Consider the following 25838-nt stretch of genomic DNA (forward strand, 5'->3'; position numbering starts at 1 on the left):
CTTCTTCAGGGGATCTTCCCAACCCAGGTCTCCCACTCTGCAGATTCCTTACCATCTGAGCCACCAGGGAACTTCTCTGGGTATACATTCAAAAGAAATGAAAGCTGGAACTCAGATATTTGTACCATTGTGTTCATAGCAGCATGATCCACAAGTGCCAAAAGATGGAAGCAACCCAAGTGCCCATCCACAGAAGAATGGATGCACAAAAAATGGAATATCCATACAGCCTTAAACAGGAAGGAGAGTCTGACAGCTGCTACAATGTGGATGATGTGATGGATGTGATGCTCAGTGAAAAGAGCCTGTCACAAATGAGGATTCCACATATAGGAGGTCCCTGCTGCTGCTGCTAAGTCGCTTCAGTTGTGTCCGACTCTGTGTGACCCCATAGACAGCAGCACCAGGCTCCCCTGTCCCTGGGATTCTCCAGGCAAGAACACTGGAGTCGGAGGTCCGAGAGGAGTTAATTTCACAGAGACAGAAAGTTGAATGGTGGCTGGCAGGGGCTGGAGGAGGGAGAAAGAGGAGTTAGTGTTTAGTGGAGACAGGGTTTGAGTTTTGTAGGGTGAAGTTTTGGAGATGGATGGTGGTGATGGTTGGACAACAATATGATACTTAATGTCGCTGAACCATATACTTAAATGGTTAAGATGGTTTTCTTTTTTAAGATGGCATGCTTTATGATGTATGTATTTTATGGTAATTATGTGTATTTTAGCATTAAAAAAATACTTAAGAGCAGTGCCTGGCACAGAGAGAAAACACTGTGCTTATTAAATCACTGTAATCGAAACAGCATTGCAGGACTGTGACCCGCCCCAAGGGCACAGGGACACATATTCTTGTTCTCAGATATGTGCCCCAGGCCTGGGTCATCACAGAGGCTCCAGAAAGACTTAATTTTGGGGGGCTGGGGGGTGGGGACGCTGCTCGCAATGCAGGATCTTAGTTCCCTGACTGGGATTGAACCTGTGCCCCCCTGCAGTGGAAGCAAGAAATCCTAATCACTGTCCTGCCAGGGAATTCCCAGATTTCATCTTCTGACCGCCTGACACCCTTCCGGTGCCTCATCACTTTACCCGGCCCTCCTGAGCCCTCTTCACACCATCCATCCTCTACATGCCCTGCCTTGTCCAAACCCAGGGGAGTCAGCACCCCCCAGGGGCTGTGTTCACCCTGGAGTGTGCAGTCCCACAGGACCCCCAGTTCTCTCACTGGCCTTGGCCCCCTGGACCACACATCCTGACTCCACCTCCCAGGTCAGAACACCCCTGCGGCTCTGGGCTCTGAGCTCTTCCAGGAGAGACGTGTCAGGGTCTGTCCATCCTTCCTGGCAGGGCAGCCAGAGCCTGGAGGGCGTGCCACCACTCCCCCCCACCAACCCCACTCTGGTGGCTCTCCTAGGGCTCAAGGGCACAACTGGCTTCTCCCAGAGGCTGGAGCTTCTAGAACAGCTGCCAGCGCTCAGGTGATGGGTGGGGGGAGATGCGCGCGCGCACGCGCGCACACACACACACACACACACACACACACACACACACACACAGTCACGTGATCAGAGTGGGGCGGGGCACTGCTCTGCCCCCTCCACAGTGAGAAGTGACCCTCAGGCCAGTCCTGCCCACACGGGCCAAGGGGAGAAGCTGGGTCCTGAGGAGACCCAGAGGAACCATCAGCACCCGACGCCCCTCCTCTGTCACGGGTGTTCCCCCAGTGGGTACTCCTCAAAGGCTGGTCTAGGATGGAGTGAGCTGGGGTGGAGCTGACATCGAGCAAGGTGACGGCTGAGGAGGAGGCCAGGTGGGTGGTAGCATGTCAGCTGCTGCTGCTACTGCTAAGTCGCTTCAGTCGTGTCCGACTCTGTGCGACCCCATAGATGGCAGCCCACCAGGCTCCCCCGTCCCTGGGATTCTCCAGGCAAGAACACTGGAGTGGGTTGCCATTTCCTTCTCCAATGCGTGAAAGTGAAGTCGCTCGCTCAGTCGTGTCCGACTCTCAGCGACCCCATGGACTGCATCCCACCAGGCCCCTCCGTCCATGGGATTCTCCAGGCAAGAGTACTGGAGTGGGGCGCCACTGAATGTCAGCTGTGAACCGCAACCTATGGGCTGAGAACGGGGAGCAGTGGACACAGCCCACCCTTTCACACCCTCAGGTCTTAGGGCTGGCAGTCCTAGTGCCGGGGGCGTCTAACTGCCCACCCCCCAGCCTTTCCTCCCTCCCTGCCTCGGGGCGGCAGGAAGAGGGTCCACCCAACCACACCCTCACCCACCCCAGGACCACTGTGGGCTCTGCTCTGTCCTGGGCGGGGGCTGAGCCATGGCGATGGGCGCCTGCAGTAAGACCCCAGCTCAGGAGCGCCGCCTGGCAGAGAAAAAGAAGACAAAGGCGCAGCGGCAGGTTTCTGTACAGGAAGTTCGAATTATACATTTTAGTAACCGGGCGAGAGAAATGAGGCATCCGGGCAACAATGCAGGGGCCACAGGGAGAATAAGAGATCGAGAGCTAGGGTTTGGCGTAAATCTTACAAAGTGTATAAAGAATCTGTGTTTCTCTACAATAACAAAAAACCAAAGGCTACAAGAGCGGTTGTATATACAAAACACGGAGATATTGCTTCACTTGCAAACAGGTTCCTGACCAGACGGGGAGACAAGACAGAAAGGGGGGCACGGGATGGGGTGAAGGCTGGAGAGCGCGCTGCGTGCAAAAAGGAGGGGGAGGTGGGGAGAGGGTCTTCTCCCAGCATAAATCTACAGGCAGGAGCTTGAGTCGCGCACGCGCGGGAGAGGATAAAGGCGTGCGCGGTGCCGGCTGTGCATGGGCGAGCAGGAGGTTGAGAGCCAAGTGTCCGCCTGCCCAGCCCCCGGCGCCTTGCTCGTCTGGCTGAATCAGCCAGGAGTGGGGTTCGGGGTGGGAACCCGCCAGAGAGGGAGGGCGGCGATCACTCCTCCGAGGCTGCCGTGGAAAACTGGAAGAGCCTGCTGCTCATCCCCCTGGCCTCTGGCCCGCGTCTTCCTCCTACCACCCTCCCCGCCCCGCAGAGATGAGAGGCCCACTGGAACCCAAGGAGAGCAGGTGCAGCAGCCAGGGCCTCCTAGCTTTCCTTGGTCTGGTTCTTCGTGCGGAGCTTGAGGGGAGAGCGGGAGCCAGTCATAGAGGGGCGGGAGGGTGGGGGCGGGGCAGTGAGAGGGGCGGAGGGCCGGGACGTGCACGCACGCTCGGAACAGGTGCGGGGCGGTCACAGGTTCTGGCAGCACTGCAGCTTGTTGGGTTTCTGTCCGTCGGTGGTGGGCGGCACGCTGATGTCCACAACGTTGTTTCCGGGGGACTCGTCGTGCGCTGCACGGTCCGCAATCTGCTTCTGTGACACGATGCGATAGATCTCTACGGGGTGGGGGGAGGGAAGCATGGGGTGAGGCCGGAGTACTCTTCTGGATGTCACCTCCTCCAGGCAGCCCTCCGGATGCTGAGTTGGAATCCCTCCCAAAGGCTCCCACTGTGCCCTGGGCGCCCCTTAATGGGCTCCCGGAGGTTCCCCCCAATCCCCAAGGCTAGCTGTGTACCCAGGAACAGAAGGACCCACACCTGTCTGCAGATGTACCTCCCACCCAGGGCCACTCGTTCTGTAAGATCAGAGGCCTTCTTTTCCAAAGGAGAAATTTCCAGAAGCCCGTGGGCTCCGAGTCCCTGAGGCCACATGCCTCCCGCCGACCCTGCAGGCTGTTCTCTAGTGAAGCTACCCAGGGCCCACCTGCAGGAGGGTCCCTGTGTTCTGAGTGACAGTATGGGTGGGACCTGGCCTCATGCTGTGGAGCAGGTCCTGTCTGTCCCCATGTCCAGACTGAACAGTGGTTTTCATAAAGGAAGGTTTGGGGGCTGTGCTCTGGAGCATGTGACCTGGGTGGCTGGGGCCCTGCTCATGCCCACCCTCTGAGACCCCAGCTTGGCCCTGTGACCACCTGTGAGGATGTTCTTAAACGCTTCCTCCACGTTGGTGGAATCCAGGGCTGAGGTCTCAATGAAGGACAAGTTGTTCTTTTCTGGAAGAGAGGATATGGCCCAGGTGAGTCAGCTGGGGGGGTGGGGTGGGGGGCACCCCTACCCTCTCCTGGGGACCCTGCCTGCCTGCCCACTCACCTGGTCCAGGAGATGAAGGTCGGGGGCCAAAGGGGTAGGACTGGATACTTACTCTCGGGGAGGGGAAACTGGCTCTGTGGCCACAGGCATGGAAGACGCACCCACTGTGGGCCAGCTGCCTTGCCTGCCTTCCAGATGCTTCTCTGACACCTCAGTCAGAGTCCCCCACCTCGAGGCCCCGGCCAGAGCAGATGACCCAGAGTGACCCCCTAGCTGCCCTCTGGCCACCCCTTCAGGTCTGGTGGGCACTCACCTGCGAAGGCGCGGGCCTCGTCCGTGGGCACAGCCCGCAGGTGGCGCAGGTCGCTCTTGTTGCCCACCAGCATGATGACGATGTTGCTGTCAGCGTGGTCCCGCAGCTCCTTCAGCCAGCGCTCCACGTTCTCATACGTCAGGTGCTTGGCAATGTCATATACCAGCAGGGCGCCCACTGCGCCACGGTAGTACCTGTGAGGATGGAGGGGTGGGGCCAGGCGTGAGCTGAGCCAGTGCCTGAGGGGGCATCCCAGGCTCCATGGGCAGCAGCTCCTTGGCCTGAGGGGTGACCAACGTGGCCTCCAGAGAGAAGTGCGTGTCCTGAGGCCCCAGCTCCACCCCCCAGATTCAGCTCAGGAATGGGGAGGCCTGAGGAGGGAGTTGGGAGTCTGGGGTCAGAAGACACTCCTTGGGTCAACCACTAAAAGGAGAAGACCACCACAGAGGGAAATGCCCTGTGTGGCCTAATGCCCGCTGTGGCCTGGCCTGTCCGGGGCACCAAGCAGATGGATGGACAGGCATTCAGTCCGAGAGATGAAGGAGCGGAGGAGGGGACCTGGCCTCAGTGAAAGAAATCCAGGAGGCAGCAAGTGGCTGATGGAAGTTGAAAGGGTCAGGGAAGAGGCAGCCTGTGGGGTCATGATGGCTACTGGGAGGCCAGGATGGAGTGGGACATGGTGAGCACTGGTGGGGGGCTGGGTGGGCTGAGCAGACAGGATGGGGCGCAGACCAAGACTGACGATGACAGCCCTCACCATGCAGCCAGTGCCCAGAGGCACAGCAATACCTCAACAGGACCCAGGGGTCAGAGGGGCTGTGGGGCGTGCCCACCTGGGGGTCACAGCATGGCCAAGACTGGGCACCAGCCTTCTAGCGGGTCCACAGCTCCCAGGGATCTTGTCCCTCCACCCTGGGCCTCCTGCTCTCGGGGTTGTGTTCACGATCCCCCTCTCCCCTGGCCCCGCTGCTCACGCCGAGGTGATGGCGCGGTAGCGCTCCTGGCCAGCAGTGTCCCAGATCTGCGCCTTGATGGTCTTGCCGTCCACCTGGATGCTGCGGGTGGCGAATTCCACACCGATGGTGCTCTTGCTCTCCAGGTTGAACTCGTTGCGGGTGAAGCGGGACAGCAGGTTGCTCTTCCCCACGCCCGAGTCCCCGATAAGCACCACTGGGGGGAGGGGTGGGGAGGGGCACGAGTGAGGCTCCCTGGGCCAGAAGCGGGCAGTGCCCCAGAGCCAAGACCCCACATGCCGCCCACATCCACCCACAGGGCCTTCACAGCGGAGCCCAGGGTGCTGCAGACGCATGACAAGAGTCAGACGGAGCGGAGTCAGTACTGTCCTGGGCCCCTAGCATGAGGTACAACACGAATAGGGTCCTTCAGAGCAGGGCTGCCCCAGATGGGACCCAGGCACTGGGCAGAAGGCAGCCTGGGGAGTCACAAACCTCGACCGTCCCAAACTTCCCTGGTGACCTGGGAAGTCAGGGCATGCCTGAGAAAGCCTCAGGACTGGGTGACCTTCCGCAGGTCACTTAACCTCTCTGGGCTGCCTTTTCCACAGGAAGACAGTGATGGGAGCACCTTAGGGAGGGGGTCATGGGAATGCCTGGGATCGGAACTCAGCCAACATCTGGTACACTAGGGCAGGTTTGCGGGGCAGGTGGGGGGGGTGGTGTCAGATCATCCTGCAGGCACGCCGGAACAAGAGCCTGCCTGAGCCGTGAACGCAGAACAGGGCAGAAAATGGGCGAGTCTCTCTCCACTCTTCCCTTTATCATGCTGCCTGTCCCCACCTGTGTAAGCCCTGCCTCTGGGGGCCCAGCCGCTCCAGGCTCTGGGCTGGAAAAGCCAGGAGGGGCTGTCTTCAGGCCCAGAACACAGTCCCGGGGACTCGTGTCCGTGTGTGCACGGTGTGTGCGCAGTGCAGAAGAAACAGCGTCTCTTTCTAGATGCTCCAGTTGGAAACCCCAGGGACGCCCAAGCGTTGGTCTTAGGCTCTGGCACCCCAGGGCCTGCAGACATGGTCGGTCGCTCAAGGCCCCAGCGAAGTTTTTCCTTGATGAGAAATTCTATGTGTGCGCGCCCAGATTCCTGCTGCTTCTTACAGCTTCGCTGCTCCCTGACCCCAGACAGGAGCTTCTACGTTTATTCTCAGCGTCGACGAACAGGCTGTTTTCCTCTAGGCCGCCAGAGGGCGCCTGTGAGCACCCTGAGTGGGTTCCCCCGCTCCCCCACCCTCTCATAGGGCTCCCACCTCCAAAGTCCGGAGCCCACAGGGCCCTGCATGACCTGCCCCGTCCCCTCCCTGCCCTCACCTCCCCTCTTTTCCCCCCCTCACTCACTCTGTTCCAGACATGTGGGCCTCCTCGCGACACTACCCTTTACCTAGAAGGTTCTTCCCCAAGTACCCACCGGGTTCCTGCTCTCCTCTGTGTGGCCCCTCAGGTGGCACTTGATCAAGGAGGCCAAACCCTGCCATTCTCTTAAAACGCCACTCCCCAGTCCCCTTCCCTGCCTTTCCTCCATAGCTTCCAACCCACCACACTCGCCAGCTTTCATTTAATGATTTTTTTGTCACCCTGCCTCGAGGGCAGCCATCTTGGACAATCTGGTTTGCTGTAGTATCCTCAGGACCTGGCGCGGTGCGGCACACAGGACACACCTGATTAATACCTATTGGATGAACGAATGCCAAAGGAGCTGGCGGAGCTTCCCAGGCCCACCTCTCCCCCACTGGGAGATGCCCAGGTCACCATCCTCGGGCTCTAAGTAAGGAGGGGTAGGCCAGGCAGCTCCCAGGACTCAGTACACTCTCTGGACTGGCTGCCTTAGAGCCAAGAATAACAAAAACAAGAAGAATGTTCTGTGCTGAGAAAGCGCTTGATGTGCCATCACCTCACATATACATCACATGACCCATTTTACAGATGAGCCACTTGCGTGGGACCATCCAGTTAAGAGTGGTTCAGCAGGATGTGAACCCAGGATTCCTAAGTACAGGGCTGAGCTCAGGGGTCTGGGTTTAGCCTCCTCTCCCACCATCTGGGGTATCCTGACCCCCTACAGTAGCTGGCAAACTCCTATTCATCCTTCAAAACCCCTGAGTTCAGGCACTCCTCTCCTCTCAAACTACCACGTGGCCAAGCCATTGATGACAATGCCAATGTCGTCTCCTGACACCATGGGCACCAGACACAAGAATGCCAAGTTGACTTCAGAGAATGGTGGAAAGAGGTCAGTGAACATGGGCCTGAGGGCCAAGGACTCCCAGCATGCCAGTGGGGCCACGGCTGGACTGACTGTGGGCCCACCGTCCACACCCCCAACCCCTGACCTCCTTCCCATGGTGGTGGCATGAATCTGGCCAAAGCCAAGAAGATTTGCACACAGGTCTCATGTCCTCAGGAAGAGAACAGGAAATCAGGAGGAAGAGGGTCCCTTTGGGCCTGGCCCTGTATTCCCCCTACCCTCTCACGGTCTTCCCAGCCCTGTCCATCTGTCCAGCCTGGGGGTCCCATTCACCACATGGGGTCTGCTCTGGCCCAGCCAACAATCTCTTGAGTCCCACAGGCCAGGCCCAGCCCTAAGGGCTTTGTTATGGAGTTCGCAAGGCCACCCCAGGCACAGATGCTCACATGATCATGTATAGTTGGGGATGCTTAACTCAGAGTGACCAAGTCCCCTGGCCCAAGGTCACACCATGAGAACAGTGGAGCCCAGAGCCACACAAGGGCCACCAGCCACAGCCCAGACAAATGGCCCACAAGGCAGGGCTGCCCCCTAGGTCCCTGGCACGCGGTGCCCAGTGCAGAACTGGCTGGTGAGGCAGTGGCCAGGCCAGTCCTGTGTGCAGGCTGTGGAATGAGGATGCCATTGTCCAAAGTACAAGTCATCTGTTGTCTCAGGGAAAGAAAGAGCCCTTGAGGACATGGCCCCCAGCATTTCCCCAGAAGTTGGTGGCATCACTGGCCAGGACACAGTCCCCCAGGGCACACGACTTGGCTGGCCAAGCAGGCAAGCCCCACTGGCAAAAACAAAGAGCTGGCACCTCTTGGAAACCCTTGGTCCCCTGCCCTGCCCCAGGACAGTGCAGCACATCTAGAGTCCAGCCTCTGACACTCAGGCCACTGAGTGGCCATCAGAGGCACTGCACCCCCCCACTCCAGGCTGATCAGGGGTCACAGATGCTCCCACTGTGGACCTCACCACCTGGTCCATCAGAGGAGAGGTCAAGGGAACCCCTGGGGAATTGACGGGCAGGCTGGGGAAATGGCCCTTGGCTGAAAAGGATAAAATGTTAGCAGGATAAAAGTGAGGATCTATAATTAGATACAAATAAATAAACTCACTTCTGGGGGTGCGAGGGATGAGCCCAGTGGAAAAGGAGAAGCATGTGGGAAAACCCCCAGGGGGACCTGTTGGCCTTGACCAGGAGGACAGGGGAGCCAACCTGTGATGTGGCTGCCAGAAAAGCACATTGGTGCCGGGAGGGCTGGGCAGAGGGCAGCCAGTGTCCTGAGTGAGCGGTGTGGCCCCTCCATGCCCAGGGCAGGGCCAGGGAAAGGTAACTGAAGCCTGGGGGAGGCTGGGCACAGGATGGGGGATGGGAAGATCACAAACCCCTCCACTCCAGAAGGGATCCCCCGACCAGGCGGCAGGGCGGGGGAGCTGTGTGGTGAGAAAGTGGATCCTTGTCAACCCTTCCAGCACAGCTGTGTCTGGACACCTCTCTACTGCCCAGGCCTGACCCTCTGCAGGCCATGGGGTCACAGGAGGGCCTGTGGGGGGGCAGCTTATTCACGTTTCTGTCTACTTGCCATATTTATGGCCAGTGATGCGATAGTGGCAGCTCGCTGCCTGCTGTCTGCCTTCCTTCTTTATTTCCCAGAGTCAGAATTTCCTTTTCCTATTTAACTGAGTGGATTTAGAGACAAATATTAAAAGATAATTGGTGGGGGGGAGGGGAGGGTTCTTCCCTGGTGGCTCAGTGGTAAAGAATTGCCTGCCAATGCAGGAGACACAGGTTCAACCCCTGGTCCGGGATGATCCCTCATGCCACAGGGCAGCTAAGCCTGTGTGCCACAATTATTGAGCCTGGGAGCCGATACTACTGAAGCACGCATGCCCCAGTGACTATGCTCTGCAGCAAGAAAAGCCATTGCAATGAGAAGCCGACACCACCACACAGAAACTAGCCCCCGCTTGCCGCAACGAGAGAAAAGTCCGCACAGCAACAAAGACTTAGCACAGCCAAAAATAAATAATAGAGGGTCAAAAAATAATAGAGAGGTCCTCTGACAAGGCATTAAGTGTGAAGGTGAGGTCTCAGATGACCAGACTGCGAACTGCTGACCTTGTGGGTTAGACTGTCACTTCTGACCCGGCTCGAGGTCAGCAGGGCACCTGCTGGAGCGCAGGGGGAGAGGGCAGTGGGGCAGGTGGGCATTGCCCCCTGGGGCCAGTTGTCCCTGAAGTATTTCCAGAAAGAGGACTCAGGAGATGGGTCCTGGGAAGCACACAGCCCAGTTCCAGTGCCCCTGACCCAGTAACTGTTCTTCTGGGAACAGACTTCAAGGAAATAAACCAAAGGACAAAAGATGACTCGTGCAAACACTTGGAGCTGGATTATTTACAACAGCAAACAGTTGTGTTCCGAGTGGGCCTGGAATTAGCTCTCAAGGGTGGCCAATGTCAGCTGGGGAGCCCAGCTCAGCGGCACAGGACCTGACCAAAGCCTAGGTTCGCACAGAAGGCTCTGGAAAGTCAGTGACCCCTAAACCAGCCCTGCAAATAACAAGTGAGGAAGGACCACAGAAACACTGGAAGGGGGAATTTCCCTGGTGATCGATCCAGTGGCTAAGACTCCATGCTCTCAATGCAAGGGGGCCAGGGTTCGATCCTTGGTCAGGGTACTAGATCCCACATGCCGCAACTAAGTCCCAATGCAGCTAGATAAATAAATATTTATAAAAGAAAAGAGACTCTGGGAGAAACGCCCCCTGCCCAGGCCTGCCCAGCAGTAACACATGCAGGTGGGGGCCAGTCAGCACCTGGGGAGCAGCCCCCTGGAGTAGGCTGGGTAGACATAGGCACCATGTGCTGCAGGACTGGCATCCAGGCCACCTGTCACCCACCCTCAAAGCCCTGACAGAGTGTCCATTCTCGCCTCTAATGTGAGACCCCCGTAGGGCTCAGTCAGCACCTGAGCCAGATGCCTGCTGACCACACAGCCTCACCTCCTGGCAACTTATGAGCTTGCAAGCAGCTCCTGGAGCCCACAATGTTGTGTGACAGAGTGGCACAGGGACTCCCTCTGCCCAGAAACCATTCACCACTGGAGATCCCACTTTCTACATCCCCAAGGTCCCCAGAACCCCAGACTCAACCAGGGATGATACCACAGATACATAGTGACGGGCACACTACATTCCCAGCCATGGCCAAGCTCCCCGCAATGAGGCAAAGATGCCAAAGGCTGGCATGGGAGGTAGCATGGCAAGGGTGCCCCGAGTGGGCCTGGAGTTAGCTCTCAAGGGTGGCTAATGTGGGCCGGGGAACACAGCTCAGTGGCACAGGACCTGGCCAAAGCCTAGGTTGGCACAGAAGGCTCTGGAAAGTCAGTGACCCCTAAGCCAGCCCAGCAATGGCTGCCTGACCTGCCCAAGTCTTACTTGAGGCTCCTAGAGCCCTCTGCTCCCTGGCCAAGGAAGATCCTTTGGTAGGCTGGAGGAGGAGGTCTGACAAGCCCACTCAGATCTGACAACCCCAGGTACACTGCTTAAGTGGTCTGGGTTCAAATCCTGCTCCACCACGTAAACTGTGCCCGTTTCCAGGTTCGTAAAGAGAAAGACTGGATAATACAATACCGACCTCACTGTGCGAGGGCTTCAATGAATTCACGTGTGTAAAGTGCTTAGAAAAGTGCAGGTACTTGGAGAGCGCTCTTAAAAGAGTTCTAAGAGTTAACCATCAGGTCTGGGTTTAGCACACACAGTCCCTGACTTCCCCCCCCACTCCAGGTGCCCCTCAACGCATTTCCGACTCCACTTCCCAATCCAGGGTCCACTGCCCATTCCCCCACACCACACCTTGACCCCCATTGTTCGCCCCTACCTTCCCGGGCACCCTACAGATGCACTGCCACTAATCAAAACAGGCCCCTCCCACTCGGTGAGAGCACCGCCCCCATTCGCCCAGCCCATTTCTTGGACACGCCCACCACACACTAGCACCGCCTCTAACGGCCCCGCCCCCATCACGAAGGGAGCTTTCCACCCAGCCCGGCCCGCCAAATGCTGGGGCGGCCCCGCCCCTCTGAGGGCCCCGCCCCTAACGGCCTCTCCCACTGCCCGGGGCCCCACCCCCTCTGGGCCCTGGCCCCGCCTCGGCGCATCCCGGGCCCCCAAGCCTCTCTGAGCAGCCGGCCTCGCATGGCCGCGCACCCTGGCCCGAACTTGACCAAGACCGGCCTTCACTGGCCTTTCCCGGCTGCCCGGCCTGCTGGGCCCCAAGCTCCGGGCTCCGGCCTAGGCCCAGAGGCCTGAAGCGCAGCCTCGGCTCCTGCCTGCCACCGCCCGCTTGCCCGTCTGTGCCCCACCGACCGCACCTTTGAATAGGTAGTCGTACTCGTCGTCCCGGGTCCCCATTGTCCTGGCGCTTCCGGCGGGATCGGCGACTCCGCAGCCCCACCACAAACACCCGACGGGGGCGGAGCCGGCGCCGCGCAGAGCGGCGGCCGAATGGCCAATCAGCGGTGGGTGATGTAGCGACCGGCACCCAGGGCAGCCAATAAGAGACGGAAGCAGAGCCTCTGGGGTGGGCGCCTCCGGAGACCCACCTTCTTCGCCCTCGGTCTCCTGGAGAAAGGCGGAAGGAATGCGGACCTTTCCGGAGTGACAGCCTCACCAGCCTATCAGAAGCGAGTTCTGGAAGGCGGGGCGGAAGACTGGAAGAATGGAACGGATTGACGGGGCGATTAGCCAATGAGAGGCTTGATTCAGATAGTACCGGGCCACCAGATGACCTGCCGGGAAGGGAAATAGGGCTACGTCCAGGTAGTGTTACGCTATTTAACGTCCCGATGACGTCATAAGTCAATGCGCGCTGCTCTGCGGTACGCCTACTCCCACCCTCGCTGCCCCAGTAAATGACAGCTCCTGGCGGGCATCTGTGTGTGGACCTTTTTTTCTTAGAGGTCCCCTTCTTTCTGGGTTGCAGTTTCCACCCCTACAGCGGCCTCAGTTTCCTCACTCGGTATAATAGGGAAGAAATCTTAGGGAATCTTGGAGTATAACTAGATCATTGATCTAAACAGATCTAATCTACCACCCACCGTCAGTCATTGAGTCTTTGTTTAACAAATATTTATAAATCCTTACTGGATGTCAGAATCCCTCTGCCAAGCAAGAGACGCAGGTTTGATTGTGGAGAAGGAAATGGCAACCCACTTTAGTATTCTTGCCTGAAGAATCCCGTGAACCGAAGAGCCTGGTGGGCTGCAGTCCATAGGGTTGCAAAGAGTCGGACACAACTGAGCGACTAAACAACATCTGGCATGTCAGACACTCTCCCCTTCTCTGTCTCTTTATCTTGCTTTATTCCACATCTCTTCTGCCTTAAGGAGGATTTATTTATCTTCCCTTGACATTAAAGTATATTTCCCTCTCAATCCTGTTAATAAACAAAATTCAACTGAGTAAATGTGAAGATCTTGTTGCCCTTATTAAAAGATTCATGAATCAAGCAGCATCTCATCTGTCAAGCAGAGATAATTCCCAGTTATTGTTGTTCAGTAACTCAGTTGTGTCCAACTCTTTGCGACCCCATGGGCTGCAGCACCCCATGCTTCCCTGTCCTTCACCATCTCCCAGGGTTTGCTCAAAACCATGTCCATTGAGTCAATGATGCCATCCAACCATCGCATCGTCTGTCACCCTCTTCTCCTGCCTTCAATCTTTCCCTGCATCAGTGTCTTTTTCAATGAGCTGACTCTTTGAATCAGGTGGCCAAAGTATTGGAGCTTCAGCTTCAGCATCAGTCCTTCCAATCAACCTTCCATTGAGGGTTGCTTTCCTTTAGGATTGTACAAAATGGAAGACTTTTATAGAAAAGAGGGTGGAACAAAGAAGTCATGCACAACAGAAAAATGAAAGCCTTCAGATGAGGCCAGCTTTCAATTGGCTGAGTTGTGGTGTTTCCATTGGCTGGACAGGAAGAAAGTCCTTTTCTCCCACTTTAGTGAAGTAGTAGCAGTTTCTGTTTGGGAGCGTAAGGTGCCTCTCTTCTGGTTGGGGTCTATAACTGATGTCCTCCTTGTTTGGGGTAATCGAAGAGTGGCAGGTCATAAGAGCTCCCTCTGCAAGCCTTTTTAACTCCTTTTTCTTTTTTTAATTTGCCTGCGCTGGGTCTTAGTTGCCGCATGCAGGATCTTTTAGTTGAGTCATGGAGGCTCTTAGTTGCAGCATGTGGAACCTAGTTTTCCTGACCAGGGATCGAGTCAGGGCCCCCTGCATTGGGAGTGTGGGATCTTAACCACTGCATCACGAGGGAAGTCCCTCTGATGCCAATTTTAGTTGAGGTTTCCTGTTTTTAATTTTCACAAATACATTAACATATTTAGTTTCTGTCCCCCACCAACAGAGCATCAACCCTGTGAGGGCAGGGACTGTGTCTGTGGCCATCACTGCTTTGTCATGGCTAGTGCACAACAAATGGTTGATTAATGATAGTGTAAGTATAGGGGCTTCCCAGGTGGCACAGTGGTGAAGAATTTGCCTACAATGCAGGAGATGCAGGAGACTCGGGTTTGATCCCTGGGTCAGGAAGATGGAGGAGGAAATGTCAACCCAATCCAGTATTCTTGCCTGGAAAATTCTATAGGCGGAGGAGCCTGGTGGGCAGGCTACAGTCCATGGGGTTGCAACAAGTCAGACACAACTGAGCATGCAGGCAGCAGTGTAACCATAGAGCTCATGTGCTAATTATAGTAATTATTATAATTGCCTCCTGGGCCTCCTCCTTGGGATGTTCACCAGGCATCCCAAACACAAATTTGACCTCTTTTCCCATATTCTCTCCTCCTCCTGTGACTCCATCCCCCCACTCCCATCATCAAAGCCAGAGATTGTGGACTCCTCTCTTTTTCTCATCCTTTATTCCCCTGCCCCTCTCTCCCATCCCCTCCCTCAATTGCCTTACTCTGCCTCTCCTCCCTCCTAAATTTCTGACCACTTGGCACCCTCTCCTCTGCTGCTGCCCCTGTCCCAGCCCTGTCATCACTTCCTGGACCTGTGTAGTTTCCTGCTCCCAAAATTCCCTGCTCTGTGCTCACCTCACACAGTCTGTTCTTCACATAGGAGTCAGAGTCTTTCTTTCTTCCTTTCTTTTCAATTTGAAGTATAGTTGATTTACAATGGGATTCCCTGGTGACTCAGATGGTAAAGAATCCACCTGCAATGCCGGAGACCTGGGTTTGATCCCTGGGTCTGATCCCTGGGTCAAGAAGATCCCCTGGAGAAGAAAATGGCAATCCACTCCTGTATTCTTGCCTGGGAAATCCCATGGACAGAGGAGACTGATGGGCTACAGTTCATGGTGTTGCAGAGTCCAGACATGATCGAACCGACTAACACTTTCACTTTCACTTGATTTACAAGTATATAAATCACTTGATTTATATACTTTCAGGTATATAGCAAAGTGATTCATGTAAATATATATGAGTATATATTCATATAAATATATATATCTCAGATTATTTTCCATTATAGGCTATTGCAAAATATTGAATATAGTTCCCTGTAGTGTACAATAGGCCCTTGTTGGTTACCTGTTTTATGTTTAGTAGTGTGTATATTGGAGCAGGAAATGGCAACCCACTCCAGTGTTCTTGCCTGGAGAATCCCAGGGATGGAGGAGCCTGGTGGGCTGCCGTCTATGGGGTCGCACAGAGTCGGACACGACTGACGCAACTTAGCAACAGTGGCGGCAGCAGCAGTGTGTATATGGGGCTTCTTTGGTGGCACTAGTGGTAAAGAACCTGCCTGCCCATGCCGGAGATGCAAGAGACATAGGCTTGATCCCTGCGTTTGGTTCGTGGGTCGGAGAGTCGGACACGAACTGAAGCAGCTTAACACGTGCACACACATACTGAGAAAGTCGTACCTTTTTTTTCAGTTCTTTTTTTTAAAGTTAATTCTTTATTGAAGTATAGTTGATTTACAATGTTGTGTTAATTTCAGGTGTATAGTAGAGTGATTCATATATATATAATATATTTTCAATTATATATGGAGATATATTTTTCAGAAATTTAAAAATATTTATTTTTATTTATTTGGTTGTGCCAGGTCTTAGTTGCGGCAGGAGTGACCTTCAGTCTTTATTGCAGCATCTTTAGCTGTGGCATGTGGGATCTAGTTCCCCGACCAGGGATTGAACCCAAGCCCAGAACACTGAGAGCTCAGAGTCTATTTAATTTTGGCCGATCCATGAACCTTGCGGGATCTTAGTTCCCCGAAACCAGAAATTTAATCCGCACCCTCGGCAGTGAAAGCACAGACTCCTAACCGCTGGACGGTCAGGAAAGTCCCTCTAACTGGAATTTGAAAGCATCGGCATTGTTTTTTCACTGAATTTAGTTTTCCTAACCTATTTATAGCAAGTGATATGGGTTTTCCACACGCTGTAGAGATATGCCTCTACTTTTTAAAAAACTGGGTCAATAGGTCCCTGTATGCCTAAGAGTGTGTCGTCTGGCTTAATTATTAACAACACACCCCCCTTTCACTCTCAACAGTGTCTCCATTTGGACCATCAATTATAAGAGTGTCTCTGTTTGGACCCTTATCTGTAATGGGAATACACGCATGGTGCTGAGACAAGTCTTTTAAAAATTTATTTTTATTCATTTGGCCAAGCCAGGTCTTAGTTGCGGCAATGGGGATCTCTGATCTTTGCTGTGGCATATGGGGTCTTTTGTTGTGGCATGTGAGATGTAGCTCCCTGACCGGGGTGGAACCTGTGTCCCCTGCATTGGGAGCATGGAGTCTTAGCCACTGGACTGCCAGGTAAGTCCCCAGATGGGGATCTTTCTGTCGACTAGCGTGTCCCAAGCACTTGGGACAGGGCTTGGCCTTTAGTAGGTGCTTAAGAAATATTAGTTGAATTTATATGTGTGTGTGTGTGTGTGTGCGCGCACCCACGCGCTAAGTCACTTCAATCATGTCTGCCTCTTTTGTGACTGCATGGGCTGTAGCCTGCCAGGCTTCTCTGTCCATGGGGATTCTCCAGGCAAGAATACTGGAGTGGGTTGCCATGCTCTCCTCCAGGGGATCTTCCCAACCCAGGGATCGAAGAACCTGTGTCTCATGTCTCCTGCACTGGCAAGCGTGTTCTTTACCCCTAGTGCCACTTGTGAAGCCTATATATATATATACACACTACATACACATACACACATATATATTTTTTCTTTTTATTCACCCCTCCTCACCCCCCTATATGTATATATTTTAAAGCTAATTTAAAGGAAAACTTTTGCAGACATAGCCAAAAGTGGAAAGAGTTTACACAAAACTCTGCATTAATGTAACAGAGTAGAGAGAATTCCCTGGCAGTTCAGTGGTTAGAACTCTAAAGCTCTCACTGCCGAGGTCGTGGCTTCAATCCCTGGTAGGAGAACTAAGATCCTGCAAGTTGCAAGGCAAGGAAAAAAAAAAAGTAACACAGTAGAGCTGGGTTGTGCAAGATGGTGGCCATTGGCCACTGTGGCTGCTGAGCCCTTAAATATGGTCGGTCCAAACGGAAATGTGCCGTAAATGTGAAATCTATACCAGGTTCAGAAGACTCAGTACGAGAAGCCACGTCAAGTATCTCAGTAACTTTTATATTGACCACATGTTTAAACTGCAATATTTTGGATATATCGGGTTCAATCAAGTACACTCCTAAATAAATTTTACTTTCTTTCTTTTATATATATGTATGTGTGTGTGTATATATATATATATATATATATATATATATATTTTTTTTTTTTTTTTTGCCCATGCCACAAGGCATGTAGGATCTTATTTCCAGGCCATGGATCAAACCTGTGCCCCCTGCAGTGGAAGCTCAGAGTCTTAACCACTGGACCACAAGGGGAGTCCCCTACTTTGTTTCTTTTTAAACTTTAGCCGTTTTTATTTCCTTTTTCTTTGTTTTGCTTTTTTAAAAATGTGACCCCTAAAAAAAAATAACATTAAATATGCAGCTTACCTCCCTATTTCTCTCATGTGGCCAGACACTAAAAGGTTATCAAGATTCATGTGCATAAGTATGATCAGGAAGAGCATCTAACTTTCTCTATTACCTGCTTCCAGAAGGACCAAATGAGGGTTTTGCTTGGTACCTCTGAAAATGAACATGAGATCTCCATTATGAAACCATAAGTGAAGGAAGTTGAAAGCAGATGTTGGAGATGGTGGGGATAACTAGCATTGTCCTCAAGAGCCCTGGAGCATTCGCCCTCCACCCTGTGAGCCTGTTTATGCGGACTCTGAAAACTGTCCACTTTGAAAAACAAACCAAAGGATGTAAAAGAACGAAATGTTTTGAAGTTGCTTTTATTCCGAGAATTCTGTGGGCTCCGCCCAGACGCCGTGGGTGCCAGCTGACTCACAGCACCCAGGCCCCACAATACAGTGAGGGTGCCCAGGCCTACGGGAAGCCCTGGAGCTCCAGCCAGTCAATGTGACTGAATCCACTGGCCATCGAGGGCCGGCCTGGCTGCCCCACCCCCGCAGGGTCCCCTCTGCATCCCCTGCTCCTTGGGCGGGTGAGGAGGGGTTTCAGTGCCCCTCTGTCCCACGTTTTCGGGGTCTGTGCCCAACAGCCCTATAGCCCTGCTCTCCTCAGAGGGCATTTCCTGCAGCCTCCCCTACTCATCAAGGGGACCTCTCCAGTCATGGGCATCTTCTCTGTCCTCGAGGCTCCAGACAGCCCTTGCCTGGAGCCCCTGCCCAGGGAGGGAGTGGCCACACGTGGACAAGAGTCACTGTCCTTTGGGGGCCTGAGACCAGGCCCCAGAGAGGAGGCTAGGAGGCTGCTTGGGCCGCTGTGGGCTGTACCAGGATGGTGGTGGCCTGCAGTGGGTAGTAGCGGCCCCGCCAGGTCTTCCAGAAGATGCCCTTCTTACGCTGCTGCCGCTGCCGCGGAATGGAGTGGAAATACTGGCCGTTCAGGTTGGAATGACTGCAGGTGCCAAACCACCAGCCACCTGCCAAGGTCAGAGAAAAGGGGACATGGTCAAGCCCGTGGGTCCTTGGGTCTCCAGTGGGGCCGAGGTGGGGAGGGAGCTGGGTATTGGCCATATTGGCCATCACCCGCTTTAGACGAGAGAACTTTGGCAGTGGTTGTCAGACTGTGTTCTGAGGAACCCCAGCTTGTGACAAAGGCACCTCAGGGGCTCAGGGCGCCTCCCCACCCCATCCTGCATAACTGCAGCTTTTACGTCTGTGACCCTGGCAAGTTACTTCTCCACACTTGCCACATGGTGAACATTTATTAAAGCCTTCCTATGACTGTCGTGTGTTTCACTAGTTTGTATCACACTGAACCATGTGAAATTAATCACTATTCCATCCTTCTTCCCAAGACGGAAATGGCAACCCACTCCAGTGTTCCTGCCTGGGAAATCCCATGGACAGAGGCGCCTGGCGGGCTACAGTCCTCGGGGTCACAAAGAGCTGGACATGACCCAGTGACTGAACAACAAACGACCATCCTTCTTCGACCCACCACAAGGCAGTTTCATCTGTTTCACTTCATAGGTCGTGGGCTCTGCCTTCAGTTTGTCTTGGTGGCTAGCCTGTGGCAGAGTCGTCTCATTGTATTAATATTTTCATAGCAATCATGTAGTGTGGGCAGGGTGGTTATACCCTTTCTTTTTTTCTGGCCGCACCATGCAGGATCCTAGTTCCCTGACCTAGGATTGAACCCATGTCCCCTACAGTGGAAGCTCAGATCCCCAACCACTGGACCACCAGGGAAATCTCTATACCCATTTTAAAGATGGGGAAAATGAAGGGGGGAGGCCTTGTCAGTTGCCTAAGGGTCCAGAGCAAGTAAGGAGAAGAGGGCACAGAAATAAGGACTTCCCTGGTGGTCCAGTGGTTAAGAATCTGCGCTCCCAATGCAGGGGGCATGAGTTTGATTTCTGGTCAGGGAACTAGATCCCACATGCTTCAATTAACACCCGGAGAAGCCAAAAAAAAGAAGAATGGCATGGAAACAGATGGGGTTGAAGGCGGGGCAGGGATGCAGAAAAGCTGTGTGGAGAAGGGCAAGATGGAGAGGGACAGGGCTCGCTTACCAGAGAGGCTCCTGGCGCAGTTCTTGTCTCCGCGGAGGTCGTGGTCCTGGTCCCAAGTGGAGAAGGGCAGGGAGAGGCCACTGGGCGAGAAGGTGGTGGCGCCCAGTTTGCTGGCCACCGGTGGCGTGAGCTGCAGGCTGTAGGCGGTGTCTTCACCCCCCAGGTGGATGGGGAACTGCAAGGACTCGGCATTGCCCTCCCAGTCCTGCAGCTGCACAGCCAGGCGGCTGCCACGGTCCCCAAGGATGCGATGCACCTTCTCCAGGCCCAGCCAGAACTCACCTGCCATGGGAGAGGCCAATCCATGAAGAGGACCCCCAGATCTGTAACACCCTCCTCCCCGCTGTGCCTCTGGCCTGCAGGAAACACCTACCTTGGGGGTCTCCAAAGCCATCTTTGTAGGCTTCCCAGGGCTGGTTAAAGTCCACGGAGCCATCCCGACGCCTCTGAATTATGGTCCAGCCTCCATCTGCCCAGAAAAGTGCGAGGTCATCAGGAGGATTCTTCTTGTAAGGGATCCTGCCTCCCCTGTTTGGCTCCCTAAACCCCAAAGCACCTCTAAACCCAGGGAGAACGGTTCCTCTCACCCACCCCAGCAGGATGGGAGGAAGACTGGCAAAGAAAGAAGGTGAGCTGGCCAGTAAGCTGGGGGTTCTGCCTAGATCTTTGTCCCAGGACCCAGCAGAGAAGAAGGAAGTGGGGAATAAGAAGTGGCTGCGCTTGACGGAAAGACAACCAGGCCTGTGATATTCGGGGTACCTGGGGGCCAGCCCAGCCCTACCTGAGGTCATTTGGCAGTTAACCAGGAAAGGCGGGGATCCCTGGGGCTGGATCTGGAACAATCCACTTTCCCTCTCTCCGTCCTCAAACAGCTCCTGGCAGTCCCTGGGCAGTTCTGAAGGACAGACAAAAGATGGGGGGGATTGAAACGGAGAGCCGTCCTAGACGCCCCGTCTCAGGAAACAGGCATGTCTCGGGGCTAGGCAGCATGTGACAGGGGCAGGAGGGGGCACTCCTCAGCTCACCGTGCCCCCTTCCACTTGCCTAAAGTTGCCCATGACTCCCCAGGACCAGCCAGACCCATCCCCCCTCCTTCCACCCTGAACCCCCATCCTCTGGCCACACAGCCTTCCTGGTAGCACACACGCTCTGGCCACAGGGTATTTGAACATGCTAGTATTCTAGCATGTTCCTCTTCCCTCATGCAGTTCTCTGCCTCATATTAAAAGTCCCAGCTTCTGGAAAGGATGATGTCTCTGACACCCATCCCTCCCCTCTCCCCTCCACATCCTGTTGCAATAAATAGGGAAAAAAGAGAAATGAGTTTTTTTCTTTCCCTTTCCTGAGAACAAAGAAGATAAAGAGAACAGTGATCAGGCCTGAACATTCCTAGTTGTTTCCTTTTTCTTACTTTAACTGCTCCTAACTCTGCTTGTCTGTAACGAAGCTTGCTCTTCGGCCTTTCTGGGGTTTACCCTTAAAACACCCTTCCCCTTGTAGTTACACACTGGAAAGAAGACCACAGAGCCACCGAACAGCCAGACTCAATCACTGAGTTACCAACACCAGACTATGACTGTCTTAGAAACAATGCAAGAGGAAGAAATCAAGACCCTATTGCCTTTATTCCTCATCATCGACCCCTGACTATGAGCCTTTGCCTTATATAAGGCCCGAGACTCATCATGGGCGTGGGGAGGGGCACAGTTCTTGAGGCATGAGCCTACCGTGTTTCGAAACTCTTTGCTGGCTGAGAATTAAAGCCACCTTTCTATTCCCTCCAAACTCTGTCTCTGTATTTTTTTCTTCGGCTTCAGTGGGCAGAGAAGGCCAAGATTTTGGCCATCATTAGCCCAAGACGAGGCTAAGGGCCACTGAGGACTTCCTACTCCCCAACACTGGGGCCATCTGTGATCTCTCCACAACTTCCCATACTGTATGAGGTCCCTGAAGTCAGGGATGAGGAATGGCTCTCTGCCCACCATCTGGCACCAGCTGATGCCAGCCCACAGCAGATGTTTAATAAAGATGCCATGAAAGAATGATTGAAGGAGCTGGACCAGAGTGGGGGTGGGGCCAGAACAGAGAGAAACAGGAAGGGGCTCTGCTTCCTCCAGCCGCGGGTGAGCATCAGGCCTGGATAGGGTTTGGAGGGCACCACAGAGGCCCCACCCGGGGTCCCGGGCATCTGAGGGAGAAGGAAGGATTGAAGAGTGAAGGAGGGAGGGATGGAGGGATGGCTTGGGCATGTCTGCAGACTGGGGAAGTCCCTGGCCCCCACCCCAGCAGGAAAAGTAGGGGAAAGGTTGAAGGGGGAAGGGTAGGCTCAGGTTGTGGGGTGAACATGTTGGCGCTGTGGGGGTGGGGGCGGGCCCAGAGTGACTGGTGACATTTCCTGGCCCCTCAGGCAGCTCCCCTTTCACCTACTTTCCTCTCTTCCAATCGCAACAGGCAGCCGGCCAAACCACCAGTGTGGCTTCCATTAGCACCAGCTGTTTGTCTCCTCAGCTCTGACCTTTCTCCGGCTTGGCAGGGCTGAGCCTGGAGTCCCCCAACCTACACATGACCCCCCCCTCCCCCATCACATTCCTGAGGTGGGACCTTTGCCTGCCGGCCCGTCCCAGAAGCCCCTCATGGCAGGGCTACCATTTGGGAGGGTGTAGCGGACCCTTCCCCTTCCTGGTGGGGGAGGTGGTGGGACCAAGAGGTGGGAGAGCCCTCAAGACCAGAGGGCTGGAAGCCAGCAACCAGCCCGAGAGCGGGTGTGAAGAGGGGGATTCGAACTTTCACCCAGTTGGCTGTAGACTGCTGCAGATGCCAGTGGGGGGATGGGGTAGGAGGACCACGGGGAAGCCAGCCAGGTCTGGACCTGTGAACTTAGGGTGGGACAGAGACATTGGGGAGCTGGGAGCCAGGGTCAGACACCTACAGACATGCTGGTTTGTAGATCTGGGGTGCTCTGGGGCACACACAATAAAGGATCTAGAACTTGCAGGAGTCGGGGCAGGGTGAGAAGGGGCGATCAGCACTTCCAGGTCAATAGAGCCGTGAGAGCCAGGCAAGGTGCATGGATCAAGGGCCCCAGACTTGTTAAGAGATGTAAGAGTGAATGGTGTGACTGGCCGGGGAGATGGGGGTTCCCTGACTTAGACTCTCTTCCCAGATCCACACTCTAAAATGAGGGCCCAGACTTCCCTGGCCGGCCTGTGGTTAAGACTCTGTGCTTTCAGTGCATGGGGTGTGAGTTCAATCCCTGGTCAGGGAACTAGGATCCCACATGCCAAGTGATGCAGAAACAAACAAACAAACAAACAACAACAAACACCTGGTGGCCCCAAACGTCAGAACATCCCCCTCCCTGGCAGCCGTTCTCTTTTAACCCAAGGGGGGCTCCAGTCTCCCAAACTGGCACCCTTTTGTCCACCATCCCGCCCTTCTGCAAGGGTCCAACCCCCCAGGAAGGTGTCCCTGAGCCATACCAGCCCTTTCCCCACACCCTTGCAGCTCAACCCCCTCTTGAACCCACTTTCCCAACCCCTGCTCCAGTTAGTGGCTCTCGAGGCTTTGGGAAAATCTCACTGACTTTCTGGGAAGAAGGGTTTGAGGGGAGCCCAGAGAGGAAGGGTAAGGGCTGAAGAGGGGGATGTCCTGGTCACCCCTTCACCAGAGACCTGTTCTCCCACGAGGATGCACAGCCAGAGCCTCTCTCTTTCTCAGTAAGTTGGACCCAACAAGGAAAGGAGAAAGAATGGTAAGTCGGGGAATGAGGGTGGGGCTGGGGGGGAGTTTGCTAGAGACCAGCAAAAGGTTGGACACTCACTATGTAGGCGGCTGATATTGTGAGCTGGGCCAGCAAGCTGGGCCATCTTGGGCAGCCTCTTCCTCCTGGCAGGCTTGGCCATCTCGTGGCCCAGGTGCCTGGGGGCCAGGTGATCCATCTAGGACAGGACCAGGAGGAGGATGTCAGGTCTGGCTGGTTCAGGCTGCTCAACCTGCCTGGCTCCACAGCCAGACCCACAGGGTCCACCTTGAACCTCCCTCCCCATCTGGAGCAAGCACTGGCACCTGGCTCTGTAGATTCTGGATTCGCAGCTGCTGCTTCTCCAAGTGCCGCTGCTGCTGGGCCACCTTCTGGAAGAGTTGCTGGATCCTGCTGTTCTGAGCCTCCAGCTGAGTCTGGGGAGAGTGTAAAAGTCTGGTGAGGATCCAGTCTTCTGCCACCACCTTCTCCATTCATCCGCTGGTCCTGCTTCCAACTCTCCATCCTTTGAGGCCGGGGCAGAAGAGCCCAGGCTTCCCTGGTGGCTCAGTGGTAAAGAATTCGACTGTCCATGCAGAAGATACAGGAGAAGCGGGTTCGATCCCTGGAGATCCGCTGGAGGAGGAAATAGCAACCCACTCCAGTGTTCTTGCCTGGAGAATCCCATGGACAGAGGAGCCTGGAGGGCTACAGTCCTGTGCTGTGCGTAGTCACTCACTCGTGTCCGACTCTTTGCGACCCCATGGACTGTAGCCTACCAGGCTTCTCTGACCATGGGGATTCTCCAGGCAAGAATAACGGAGAGGGTTGTCATGTCCTCCCAACCCAGGGATCGAACCCAGGGTCTCCTGCACTGAGGCGGGTTCTTTACCGTCTGAGCCACCAGGGAAGCTCGTTACAGTCCACGGGGTAGCAAAAGAGCCGGATATCACGGAGCGACTGAGCATGCAGGCAAAAAGGAGAGACCAGGGTGTTCGGGATGCGCCCCTTCTTGTTCACTCCCTTCCAGGGCAGTAGCGTGTATGTACCTTCAAGCTGCGGAGGGTTTCTGGGGAGGCGTCGCTGCCGCCGGGAGTGACCAGATTGGCCTCGGCGCGCGGAGGCGCGGCGGACCCCTCAGGATCCTTGCAGGAGGCCCCACACGCGCCCAGACGCCGTTCCAGCTCGCCCAGCTGCCCACGGGTGCGCTCCACGTGTTCGCGCAGCCCGTGGCCGAGCTGCAAGAGGCCGTGCGCCAGCACGTTCACCTCGTCCCAGGAAGCAAAGCGCGGCGTCTCGGGAGGCTCCGGGCGGCCCTGAGCACTCAGCAGCCCGGCGGTGGCGGCGCACAGCATCAGGGCTGCTCCGGCTGTCGGCGCACAGCGCATCCTTCCTGGTGGTCCAGGCTTCGGAACGCGGAGATTCGGAGAGGCAGGAATGAGGGGGCGCCAGAGAGACTCTGGGGTCGAGGTGCGAGGGCTGGAAACCCGAAGGCCCTGGCGGAGGACTCGCTTCGGTGCAGAAGCCGGCGGAAAGACTCGAATGACAGCCCCCGGCCCTCGGTTTGGTGCGTCTGTGCGACGCCCTCTGTTATAAGCGCTGCGCGCGCGAGGAAGGAGGAGCCTGGAAGGCGGGGCGCGTGAAGTTCCGGGGGCGGGGAGTGGGGGCCGGGGTTGGGGTTCAGTACGCTGGAAGCAGGGTAGTTATGCCGGGTCTGGGAAGCCGTGGGAAGTGCAAAAGTCTGGCTTCTCTCACCAGGTCCTGATGTGCGTTTTCCGTCGTGCCTTCTCTGCTGACCATGGGAGACGTGACTTCCTCTCCCCGCGGTCGCCTTCCAGGCACCGGAATTCCGAGGCCCTCCCCACCCCACCCCAACCACGTTCAGTGGGGAAACGGCGCCGGCAGGAACGGCATGCCCGGCAGCATTCCTGACCCCCACTCTCCAAGTCAAGAGCTAGAGAAGAGGGTTCTGGTATGTTGAGTCCAGCAGGACCAGACAGGAAGCCCGGAAGCACGCAAACATCCCCTCCTCCCGGGAGAGCATATCAAGCCCAGGCTGGACCCCCTGGGGAGGCATCTCCCAGGCTTCCGCTCTCCTTGCTGCTCAAGGCTTCATCATCGCAGATGTGTTGGTGGGATTTTCGTTTTCTTTTTTAAATTTGGGTGTGCTGGGTCTTAGTTGAGGCATGCAGGGTCTTTAGTTCCCTGACCAGGGATCAAACCTGGGTCCCTTTCATTGCGAGCTCGGAGTCGCAGCCACTGGACCACCAAGGAAGTCCCTTTGCCTGATTCCCTCATCCCACTCCTCGAAACTTAGTGCCCTGGTGGCAGGGCCCAGATCTGTC

At 55.3% G+C, this 25838-nt stretch overlaps 2 protein-coding genes across 3 annotated transcripts; both read right to left on the reverse strand.

The window, feature by feature from the left end:
- Positions 1 to 2404: 2404 nt before the first annotated feature.
- Positions 2405 to 12204, reverse strand: RAB11B (RAB11B, member RAS oncogene family). Of its 2 annotated transcripts, XM_006046719.4 has the most exons (5): positions 12006 to 12176; positions 5371 to 5566; positions 4397 to 4590; positions 3966 to 4046; positions 2405 to 3390 (listed from the first exon to the last, which is right to left on the reverse strand). In XM_006046719.4, exons 1-5 carry the CDS (start codon positions 12043 to 12045, stop codon positions 3245 to 3247), a joined length of 657 nt encoding a protein of 218 aa, XP_006046781.1. In that variant the 5' UTR covers positions 12046 to 12176; the 3' UTR covers positions 2405 to 3244. The 2 variants fall into 2 exon arrangements, with proteins under 2 accessions (XP_006046781.1, XP_025149162.1); XM_025293377.3 differs by lacking the exon at positions 3966 to 4046 and having other exon boundaries at positions 12006 to 12204.
- A 5786-nt stretch (positions 12205 to 17990) lies between these two features.
- Positions 17991 to 25218, reverse strand: ANGPTL4 (angiopoietin like 4). The gene is made up of 7 exons (XM_006046720.4): positions 24543 to 25218; positions 23820 to 23930; positions 23575 to 23692; positions 20536 to 20649; positions 20128 to 20223; positions 19755 to 20036; positions 17991 to 18659 (listed from the first exon to the last, which is right to left on the reverse strand). Exons 1-7 carry the CDS (start codon positions 24879 to 24881, stop codon positions 18478 to 18480), a joined length of 1242 nt encoding a protein of 413 aa, XP_006046782.3. The 5' UTR covers positions 24882 to 25218; the 3' UTR covers positions 17991 to 18477.
- Positions 25219 to 25838: the final 620 nt, after the last annotated feature.

The sequence above is a fragment of the Bubalus bubalis genome, chromosome 9, assembly GCF_019923935.1.
Source record: "Bubalus bubalis isolate 160015118507 breed Murrah chromosome 9, NDDB_SH_1, whole genome shotgun sequence".
Classification (NCBI taxonomy): domain Eukaryota; kingdom Metazoa; phylum Chordata; class Mammalia; order Artiodactyla; family Bovidae; genus Bubalus; species Bubalus bubalis.

Excerpts from the sequence above, each read along its gene's own strand:
- RAB11B (XM_006046719.4), bottom strand. The coding sequence starts at position 12,045 with ATGGGGACCCGGGACGACGAGTACGACTACCTATTCAAAG. Across the intron at positions 5,567-12,005 it reads GTACGACTACCTATTCAAAG|TGGTGCTTATCGGGGACTCG; the intron begins GTGCGGTCGGTG and ends CCCTCCCCCCAG. Across the intron at positions 4,591-5,370 it reads TACCGCGCCATCACCTCGGC|GTACTACCGTGGCGCAGTGG; the intron begins GTGAGCAGCGGG and ends CCATCCTCACAG.
- ANGPTL4 (XM_006046720.4), bottom strand. The coding sequence starts at position 24,881 with ATGCGCTGTGCGCCGACAGCCGGAGCAGCCCTGATGCTGTGCGCCGCC. Across the intron at positions 23,693-23,819 it reads TCCAGAATCTACAGAGCCAG|ATGGATCACCTGGCCCCCAG; the intron begins GTGCCAGTGCTT and ends GTCCTGTCCTAG. Across the intron at positions 20,650-23,574 it reads CAATATCAGCCGCCTACATA|AACTGCCCAGGGACTGCCAG; the intron begins GTGAGTGTCCAA and ends TCTGTCCTTCAG.